Source organism: Adiantum capillus-veneris, chromosome 17 (assembly GCF_014529385.1).
Source record: "Adiantum capillus-veneris isolate H3 chromosome 17, ASM1452938v2, whole genome shotgun sequence".
NCBI classification, from domain to species: Eukaryota; Viridiplantae; Streptophyta; class Polypodiopsida; order Polypodiales; family Pteridaceae; genus Adiantum; species Adiantum capillus-veneris.
Genome location: NC_140947.1, coordinates 137,310,543 through 137,321,484, shown reverse-complemented (window position 1 = coordinate 137,321,484; position 10,942 = coordinate 137,310,543). Strand labels below are relative to the sequence as shown.

Sequence of the window (10,942 nt, the reverse complement as noted above, 5' to 3'; positions counted from 1 at the left end):
CCTCAACATTCAATCTTCTTTGTACATACATATGAGTCTTTCCAATGTATGTTAAGAAAGGCTACAAGAGTTTACAGCATTCCTTCATGGCTAAGAGCACATAGTATAACAAACCTATAGTCAAAAAACACCAAAAACATGCTTTAGCACACGTTCCTCTCCATAAACCCAGAGACCTACTCAATGGTTATCCAAACAAAATAATGAGTTTTTGCATATACATTATCAAACCTCGAAAGACTTTATCTCTTTAAAGAATCCAAAATATACTAGCTATCTAGAAATGAGAAACAAAGTAAACTAGGATCCCAAGTAACAAATCCATTTTTGGCCAATGGCCCATCTTAAGGAAGCAACAAGATAAGCATCTCTCTTTGTGGGCCCTCTGGTGTGTTGAGAAAAAAAAAGATCAATTATTGTTGGGACAATAGTTTTCCTAAAAAAAACATATTCTTGGAATCAAAATGCGGATATCCTCATGATTTTTGTTGGACCTCAAGTGCTTAAGGATATGTGAAGGTCATGGAGGATGCACATAATTAGCTATTGCATGTTGCTCCATTTTTTGCTTTAGCTTTGTCATGTCTCCAAGAAAGTATTTTCGCACTTGCTCCCCCATCAAAGTGCTTTCCTACAAGCTAGAGATTGCCTCTAAGTAAGTTTCTCTATACTGGACTCTAGGCAATCATGGTGTAGAGCTTTTGAGAACACATCGATCGCCAAAGTATCTTCCCAATGGAATTTTCTAGTAGTCGTTTATTTCCCCTGAAACCATAGAAGATCCACTTTCTACCATTTACTCTTTAGATTCAAGGTAGCAATTTGGTAGATACATTTGTCTAGCACAACATCTATGTAGTTTCCAATCACTCAAGAAGTTCTTAAAGTCCTAGCCTAATCCTAGTCCTCCATGATCGAATCTCTAAAATTTTGGGTGTTAAAACTTCACATTATCAAATTTAATCAATAACCCTTGGAATATTTTGAGGAATTCTAGCAAAAATTTCCCGAATGCATCTCGAACCCTCAAAGAGCCTTGACTTTAAGCACTACTCAAGCATCCAACCTTCATCCATTTCTTGGACTCCATGAGGATTAGGTGTCTTGAGAAGTTGATGAGTTGAGGATAATAGAAAGTGGGATCCACTTAGTTTGGTGGTGTGGTTACTAGTAAAAGCTTTTGTCATCATTGTGCTTCTTGAACCACTTATTTCTCCAGCAGGGGTTTATGCGTCACAAAATGCTTAGACATTATTCATTTCCTTCTTGCAAAGAGCCCATACCTAATTTTGATATATTTGTGAGTGTGCAATTCTAGTCTCTTTTCTATTTGGCCTTGATAAGATATCTTGGTGTCCTAATTGTGTTGGGAGGCACATATTCTTTGTTACAATACTTGCATAGACTATGGATCTTTGGCATACATGGTATCATTTTTTTGTGGGGAGGGTCAAAATGTAAGAATTGCAATTTTCCTAGCTAAAGTGTGGATTTGGCCATTTTCCATCGTCATCTAAATCCATGCTCTAGATCATAGTTTGCCTTGACTTTTTTTTCTAGTAGTCACATGCAAAGCTATTGTGGATAAAGGTGCTTGCTTGACTGAATGTGGTTGTACTAGAACTTCTTCTTATCTTTGGAGAGGTTTTCTATTGGCTTTAAATGTGAAATTTCCTTCGTGCATAGCATCGTGTTGAATTTTTTTTGTAGGTTTCTCCTCAAATGACACTTAATTTGTTGCCTCCATTGGTGTTGGCCGTGTCTATGTTTTTGTTCTCTCCCCCTTGGATGGATCCTTTCAATATGTTCTAGCCTTGGCTATCATTCAGAATTTGGTAAACCAATCATATTAAAGCAAGGGTAGATAAAACAATGATGTTGGCTTGATTGTTGAGCTATCCTCCTTGCTCACCTTATTCTTGGTTGCTTGTTTCGCTAGCTCTAAGCATGGTCTCATCAAAATACTACTACCCGTATAGGTCGGAGTGTGTAGTCATTGGCATATTGCTTTTTTGGGATGGAGAACTTTTGTGCATGAGGCTATAAGGGGACTTTAATCTCTCGAATTTATAGCTTGTCCTAAGTACACTTATCGCGAATCGTACCTCTACAAGTCTAATGTTTATGTGAGTCTATGCTAATTCTTAGAGATCATGCTACCTCTTCCTCTAGATGTAGCACCTCTCTAACCATCTCCAAGAACACCTGAATCCTTGAGGGCTGCAAATTTTACAAAAGAGCACATCATCTGCAAGCTACGATTCTTGGAACCCCCTATTTATGACTTGAATAATGCAAATATGAGCCCTCTTTCTACTAATGCACTTCGAAGTGTAAATTCCCTCTTGCAAGATTTGGTCTTATTTACATTATATGACCTATTATAATCTTTGAAAGGCATTATGGTTATATATAAACTGATCATCTATTGGGATACTTTAATCCTTGAGGGATACACTCATTTTAGAGAAGAACATAGCACCTATCACCTGCATGCTACAATTCTTGCAACGCCCTACTTATGACTTGAATGAAGCAAATATAACCCCTCTTTGTACACTTTGGAGTAAAAATACCTCATAAGATTTGGCATGATTTGTATTGTATGAGCTATTTTAATCTTCAAAATGCATATTTTGCACACACACACACACATTTTACTAGATTGTCATTTCTTGCTTCTTTACCTTAAATCATGTTAGTGGCCTTGAAAATTGATGGATTCCTCATTGCTAGTAGGCCTCAAGAGGCGCTATCTTAAATCAAAGACGGGATGCATTGGCAAATGGCCACATATGGATAGATGATTAGTCCTAATAACTGCATGTATGTTTCCATGCATGTCATCAATGCCACAAAACTTTATCAAGCAAGGATAGGAACTTCCCCATGGCTTATTGAAGGCTATGCTTGTAGCATCAAACTTTTCTTTAAGCTCTCAAGCGCTTTCAGGTGCTGTTGTGCTCATATGAGCTCCATTTGAACTCAAAGACAAAAAGGTGCCATCAGAAAGTTGTTACATAGAGACCATTACTCACATATTGCACCTAAGATCCTAATGATACCGAGATTATTCTTGAATAACTCATTAAAACCTTCCATATTGCAGCTCAAAGCAGTAACCATAGCTTATGTATCATGAAAAAGAAAATCCAAAAAAAAAAACAAGTTAATTATTGCTACCTACCACTATCTCCAATCTCATCCAGTGTTGTCCATCTAGCTACATTTGTGCAAGAATATATTTGGCTTTAACCCGTTTTGTGGTGAAAAAAATGTATCCTTGGATGGTACTCACAACTTACTATAGTGCAAAGAGCACCACCTATCTTCATATTCATAAGCACTACAGCGATTAACAAGCATTATAGCTTCTATTTTCTACCTATCATATCCATAAGATATGCTCTTCATCAACAGAGGCTAAATGGAAAATGCACACTCTCTTCTGAAAAAATTATAAGTTAAAGCCCACCATCAAAAACTTGGGGCAGGGAGGTGGATTGAAACAAAATTCTTGTGTGAAGGAGCTTTCCCACTCTCTGGGACACCATGCAAAAGCTGAAACGAGCTAGATTTAATAGTTGTTTGAAGAACTTTCAGAACTTCTCTTTTGATCCACATTGAGTGCCATTTCACATCCCACCATGCTTCACCTCTTGGTTAGTTCCGAAGAGGTGCGTTCTTGCCACGACATCCTCAGAATCAACTTCTTCAATGCTTTATTGGGTGCTTCTTCAACGCAAAAAAGCAAGCCAAGTTTCTTCTGAGAAGCCAGAATACTTCACATGAATCAGCTACCTCCTGCGAACTTGCAGCTTGCACTTTGCAGTAATCTCTTTACTATTTGTAACTTGTTATTTCTTCTTTGATACCATCAGCCAGAGCCTTCACATCATAGTTTTTGCCAAAAAACTTAATGAAGTCCATTTGTGGATCCATCAGATACCTGCCAAGAGCCAAGTATTGGTATATTATGATCTCCTCCAGTCAAACAAAGGCTCCAAACTAGTGAATTATGTACATTACATGATTATTGAATGATCAACCAAGTAATCTGAACCCTCTTCTTCAGTCTTCATGTAGTATACCCGAAACTCTCGAGCAACCTGTCTGTTGTCGTCGAGCGTTCCAGTTAAACCTATCAGTCGGGGATGAAACTCTGCAATAAAACAGAAATTCTAAAGTTGGACACGCTCCTGTTCACTGACAGAGCAGAGATGAAAGATTACAAAAACAAACTACTCGAGTAAGTTTGGGTTGCTTGCATAAGGCACTGCCTGCTCAAAACAAACTAGGCCAAGAAAGTACACAATCTATGTTGCACAATCTTTGAGACATTCTCCACTCTTACTGCAGAGAGGATTTATAATTACAGATAAATAAATCATTATAAAATACTCTAACCATCAGAAGTTATGTCAAATTCACCAGGTACAAGGTCTCAGAATGTTAGGAAAAGCTCATGATTATGCCATTTGACCTTTTCTTATCCCAAGTTTTCACTTGAGCGTAGTGATCTCCGGTGTCCAGCAAAACCCAAATGCCGTCCTTTTCCTTCTCATTACAACTTCCAAATCGAACATTCCCTTTAAACTTCTGCGAACAATTCTATGCTCTCCTTAGTACAAAAGCAATCCATAATGTACGTCCTCGCTTACATAGCGGAGGTCGTCTTCAAAAATTTATAGCAAATGCCTCGTTCATCTTTCTACATGCAGATAATTCTGATAGAGGCAATTCACTAGGCGCTTGTTGAGGCTCGTCATCCTAAAGACAGATGTCTGCCCTCTTGTGCTACAAAAGTGGGATCAACCTTCAGGCACGAGGTCTTACCGCCTAGCTGTTAGTTCACAGAGAGTTCAATTTCACTGGGAATTGCCGTAAAGTTATATTCACTATAGGTATGCGGTTATATTCCTCTCCTTCATAAATACCTCCCATCTTTTCCACTTGCACACACATCTGATACATTTATTGGATTTCGCCATCATTCCCTGTCTCCTCCATTCCTATGCAATTAGACCTGCTGTTGAAACAGTTGGAGGCAGCTTTCTCCCTCAGATCTCCATCTTTTACACCTGCCATCTGAGATTTTTTGGATACCCTCAGCGGTGCCCTCTCCCCTGAGTCTCGTGATCCTGGACCCTCATTCAGCAGCAATCTGCTGATCTAAAAAGTTTCTTCCATAACCCTTCGTTACATGAGCCGATCTCCACCTTCCTCGTCATCACCCAGCATTCTCAGCATGTCCATCGCAGGAGTGCTGTTCTTGGGGACTCTGTTTGGTACAAAGGGCCAATGTGCCCCGTTAGCCACTTGTGTTCAACTGGCCGCCCAACTCACTAGCATAACTAACCTTATTCTTTATCTCTACCCATAACTTAGTAGCAAAGCTACATAGTGAGCTGCAGTAATCGCAGGAGGCTCCACCCACATGCTGTGGTATCAGAACCAACGGTTTTCCTTGGCATTGTAGCTTTGCGAGTTACGAATTTGGTGGTGAAGAGAAGACCGGTTGTGAAGACACCGGCTTTTAGGTTTGAGGAAGAGAAGAGCTTGTGTAACAGCATTGTCACAAGGATTCCGCTCCGACATCTTCTCCTTCTCCCTACACTTTATTTTGTTCAGTTCAGTTATTTAAGTTTATTTTGAACCCTAAAAGTGTTCCAAGCGTGCAGTGAACAACGTCGTTTTTTTAACTTTTTTTTCAAGGATGCAAACTCTGTCAGAAGAGAAACTAAGAAAGGCTTAGATTATGGCAGTTCAAAGGTGTCCACACTTGTCTGGACCCCAAGTTTGACAGCTTGAGCTGATATTAGCAAACTGTGCCTATGTGTAGCCTATGAGTAAAGAGTGAACTATTCCAGTCTGTCCTCACTCTCAAGAGACAATGGCCAGTGTGACATGTGAGCCTTGTCTGAGCTTAGATCTGCTGTGTACCCTGCCTTGACAAAAAGTCCTCAACAAGGTAAACCTCAATAGGGAGGCCAATATTCACATTTGTTATCAAGCATGTAACAAGCCATCGTTTCCATGCCTAGCATCCAAATTGCATAATGCAACATGTATACGGTGTCACCTTATGCGCAAGCTGAGTTGCCATCCAGACTCTTTCTTTATCCTGTCACATGCAGGTATTCACCCACAACATGCATATTGGACACTCAACTTTCACCATGAGAACAAATTGCCCCAAGACAAGGTTCTGCCTCTTTTTTCCTATCAGGTTGTCTTCAACTCAATCCAGATAAGCTAAAACAAGATGAATAGGATAGTGTGAAGCAGCAAGAACACATACGATGTTAATCCAGGTATGCTGAACGAGATGAGCAGGATAGTGTGAAGCAGCAAGACCACGTACAATGTATTAACAGCTGCACTGTGCAAGAAATTGTTCTTTACTCAGCAAAGGGATGGCTACTATGATCTTGGCACTACACCCTAACAGGATTGCCTATGGGTGTGGATCCCTTTCAACAAATGCTAAGTTGTATAATGTCTGTTATCAGTTTCCAGTTGTGTTACAACAATTTGCATAGAAGATCTGCTTTTATGCTTTAGCGTCGGCCTCTTCCTTGTGTTTATATGACATTTACTATGCCCTGTCTTCACTGTAGGAAAGAACAAATGGCCACAATCACTAAACTGAGGACTCGTTGCAAAACTAATGGTGCTACCATATACTTAAAGAAAGCCACATATGACTTCAGGAGAATTTGACAAAAAACATTCCCTGCAATTAATCATAATAAACATACTCACGGTATGATTAAACATACTGAGGGCCGAGGCAATTGCATCTAGAAAACAGACCTTTGACATATTCTCGAACTTGTTCCACATTATCTCGCTCTGGGTCAACAGAAATAAAGATGGGGTAAACACGAATGCCATCTTTCTTTTCTACAAAAGAAAAACGATATATTAGAAAGCAAAAAAACCTGTGATTTAGCCATTTTTGGCAGCCTAAATGTTGTAAATGGAAGACATAGTTACCCAGGACATCTATTGCCTCGGCCATTTTCTGCATCTCATCTGGACAGTGGGTAAAGCCAAAATAAATCAAAGTCCAGTTACCCTTGAAATCCTGTTCTGTGACTGCTTTCCCATCATGATTGACAAGATTGAATGGCCCCCCAATGGCTGCTTTGCCTACTCCAGGACCCGGTTTAGCCTCTTCTTTAAGATCTGCAGGAGCAAATCATAGAAACGAAATTTTATGCCCTGCATATGTAGGAAAATATAGCCAATCGTGCATGGATGTGGGCAATAGGAGCACTAGGCAAATTGAGTATTGTCAACTGCATCTCGATTCGAACCAGATAAAAAGCTGACAGAAAAGAATCAGATAATGCATTAATAAATAAATTTTCAAGGGCAGCATGTAGACATATAATGGTAGCATTCTCATCACTTGGCATATGCAATATGTATTGTCTTCTCTGACATTAATTTTCTAATGGAGAGAGTGTAAGGCTGTGCACAGTCTTTTCCATATTTAACCAGGTAAAGTCTTGCGTTGAATGGAAAAGCCCAGTTATAACAATGATATTCCTTCCATTCATGCATCTAGAATGAGACTTGTGTCCATAAAGTCACCAATAGATAAACAGGAGAGCGCAATAGATTCATAAATTGTCTGCAAATAACATATCCTTTATGATGCTTTAGCTCTAACCCAAACAGAAAAAAAAGTCCATAACCAGCTGTATATTTGAGTATCTCCTGAATGAAAACTTGAGAACTTGCATACTACTGATACACCAATTCAAAGCAATTCTGCTTCTTCCAAAGCTATTTAGCTCTCTTCTGTAGGATAACAAGCCTTCAACCAGGCATACCTGTAATGAGACGCTTCTTTTCTTGATTATAGTAATACACCAAGCCTGCTCCAGTTGCCAGCAAAAGGCCCAGGGTTAGCCATGACACAGGCTGCACAAAATTGTTCCTCTCAACAACGGTCTTGATATGCGGGAAATGCTAAGCCTCCAAAGGTAAAGAATGCAATCCTTCCAAGAAATCTTCAGAAAAATAATGTTCGTTTTCAGAAGTAGGGCATTTTTGCACATTCGGGTTTGGAGAGCTGTAAAGAACCTTCAATAAAAAACCATTAGCCATGAGGATGTACATGAATCTTGAGCTTCTCAATGCAATTTTCCCTATGCACCATCTTACAATATAACCCATTCACCGAGAAAATGTTTGCCATAAAAAAACAGAGATGAAAAATCAAGCACGCAAGTCGCTTACACTTCCTCTAACACTCCTTGCTTCTGGAGGAGGGCTTGGTGGAGAGTTTTGAGTATCAGCGCTTCTGTCATTAGACTCTGCAGTTGTCTCGCTTTTATCTGCCAGACACTCTGAAGAATTGTGCAACCTTCTGTTAAACCTGGTAAGAACCAGCTTCTCATGTGCCTCTTGTATCTAAACAAATGAGTTAAGAACCAGTGAGTTCTGCACACCAAGTACATAAAAACAAAGTTCAAGACGAATCAAACCTCAGCATTCAATGTTTTGTAATCAAGTAAAACAGGGGTCCAAGGATAAACTAGAAACCACGATACTCACTGGTTCACCTGCAGCTATTGCTGCTAAAAAAGGCCATTCATCATTTCCAACCTTTTTGTGCTGCTTATGGATTGAGGTGCTGGCAGACGTTGTGGAGAAGGAAAAGGCTGTGGGTAATCACAGCAGAAATATGCATGGCATTGATGCAACGTGCAAATTTTGTTGTGCTTTCTCACATAAACATCAGAATCATTGTTTGCACTGGCACATAGATGCTCTAAGAGAATGGATTCAGAGGAGCCTCACAGTCAACATAGGAACAATCGAGGTTATAATCCTTTGTTCAATGGGCAAGGTGAGACTCACCCGAGCGAGCCTTCTTCTCTTTTACTGAAGGTCTCGACGTCTGACTTCATATGTACGCCATGTGGAGACCTTAACTAATAGAAATTCAGAGTTGTTAATCAGACAAGAGAGTCCAGAAAAAGCATAGAAAGGGTGTAATCACTTGGGCAGTAGATGCATCAAATGAACACCAGCAGTGGCACCAGATGGCAGTTAGTGACCTTGGGCACTAACATGGCAGCGCTGACACAGCACTACAACATGGCACCTAGGGGCTGAAGAGCTAGTGGATAACTTGAGCAGGCTTAGGCAATGCCAAAAAGCAGAGGCAATCCTGAAAGCAAAAAGCTTCAAATACTGAAATTGCAAATAAAGCAAGTCACAGTGCGTGCGCACAGCTTTTGGGGGTGCTCGCTCTTGGCCATTTCAGAGAACACCCTTTTGGAGCCTATACATTAAGGCCAAGGGCCTCTTGCTTTTGCAGATTGGAAGTCTTTGTGAAAATACAAAGGGCTACACCACTTGCTTGAGTGAAATTCTTGAACAAACATAAGGGTACTCTTGAATCAACAAAAAAAAGGGGTGTCAGGGCTAGTCCCTCTCTTCTGCAGGTGGTGGTCTCGCTTAAGGGTGAGTAAGTGTCAAGCGTAGCAGATGATAAACGTAACATAGAGATCAGATATCACATTTGTTACATCCCCAGACATCAGGATGGGCGCTTAAGCTATGTCCGGCCAAGTGTGAGGATGGCCCTATGGTTAGGGCGGTTCAGGAATCCTATAAATAGGACCCGAGGCTCATTTGTGAGCTATCTGGTGTGATCACCATACTTGGGATCTAGGCCCTTGGCAGCTCTACCCACACACCCGTCTGGTGTGGGCTTGGTGGTATGGGACACCAGCCCTTGTGGTAGAGGCTGTCACAAGCTGCTGACATGTTAAAGCCTAAAGAATGGAGCCAACTTGCAGATGCTGGCCAAGGGGCCTAAACCCTAAGAAGAACAAGTAACAGAAGAAGTCCTACCAACTTATGGGGACCCTGTCCGATGGGGCCCAGTGACATAAAAGAAGTAAAATAAAGCAGGACCACACACACACACACACTTGCGCAAACTGATGACATGGCAGATTTCCGAAAATTACGCTGATATTGTTGACGTGGCAAAGCCTAAAGGATTTCCACGTTTTGCGCTGATGATGTGGCAGGTTGTACGGATTTCCGTAAATTACGCTGGTAGCTTTTGGCATTGCTTTTTGGACCAGAAGCTTTTGAGTTTTGAAGGTTTTTCACTGTAACTGCTTTTGAGGCCAAGGGCCTTTAAATATAAGGTTAGGGCTCATTCTCTGGCATGCTTCCTAGAGAAGGTGCAGAATTTGGAGTACCGGCTTGTACTGAGTTGATGCAATATAAAGAAATACCGAAAGGGGCGCCAAGGTTTGGGGCCAATACTCTCTGGGGTGGAATTCTGCCACTCCGTGTCGCGTGTCGTCTCTCTCTCTCTCTCTCTCTCTCTCTCTCTCTCTCTCTCTCTCTCAATTCAGTTGTTATTGAAGTGCTAAAAGTCTGTTCAGTCTGTTCTTTTCTATTGGCACGTGGTCCCCGTCTTGTGACAGTGGTATCAGAGCATTAGGCGTGTGCTTTTCTGAAAGCATACCGGTCCTACCAAGAGCAGACAGAGCAAGATTGCGCTTCCAAATTTTCAAACATTTGTGTTTCAAAGAATCTTTGTATCGTGACCCCGGACTTATTACCCACTCCCACCCTTACTTCATCGCGCATCGGGCGCACTCCCGTCTTCATTGTTGTGTCTTACAGGGCATAAGCCATAAAGAACCCAAGACTTGGAATTCATGGATTCAACAGAATATTTGCAGTTTCTGCTCAACGAGCTTCACGTCATTCTTTCGTAGCATCCTCAGCAGAATCTTCCGATGCTGCAAAGTTTTCAACAATTTTTGAGCTACATGTTACCCCCTCTGATGCCCTAGGTGGTACCTCCTCCTCCGGCACCAGAAAGTACGAGAGCTTCCAACCGGCAACCTTCTCAGCCGTCTGTTCCGATCGGGGGAGTCTTCAGGAATATGGT

At 41.0% G+C, this 10,942-nt stretch overlaps 1 protein-coding gene across 1 annotated transcript; it reads right to left on the bottom strand.

Annotated features, from left to right (window-relative positions):
• Positions 1-3,418: 3,418 nt before the first annotated feature.
• LOC147438155 (cytochrome c oxidase assembly factor HCC1-like) lies at positions 3,419-9,293 on the bottom strand. Its single transcript, XM_086487489.1, has 8 exons — positions 8,878-9,293; positions 8,393-8,427; positions 8,254-8,330; positions 7,845-7,935; positions 7,000-7,191; positions 6,817-6,906; positions 4,030-4,162; positions 3,419-3,949 (listed from the first exon to the last, which is right to left on the bottom strand). The coding sequence occupies exons 1-8, from the start codon at positions 8,925-8,927 to the stop codon at positions 3,844-3,846; spliced, it is 774 nt and encodes a 257-aa protein (XP_086343615.1). The 5' UTR covers positions 8,928-9,293; the 3' UTR covers positions 3,419-3,843.
• Between the last annotated feature and the right edge of the window lie 1,649 nt (positions 9,294-10,942).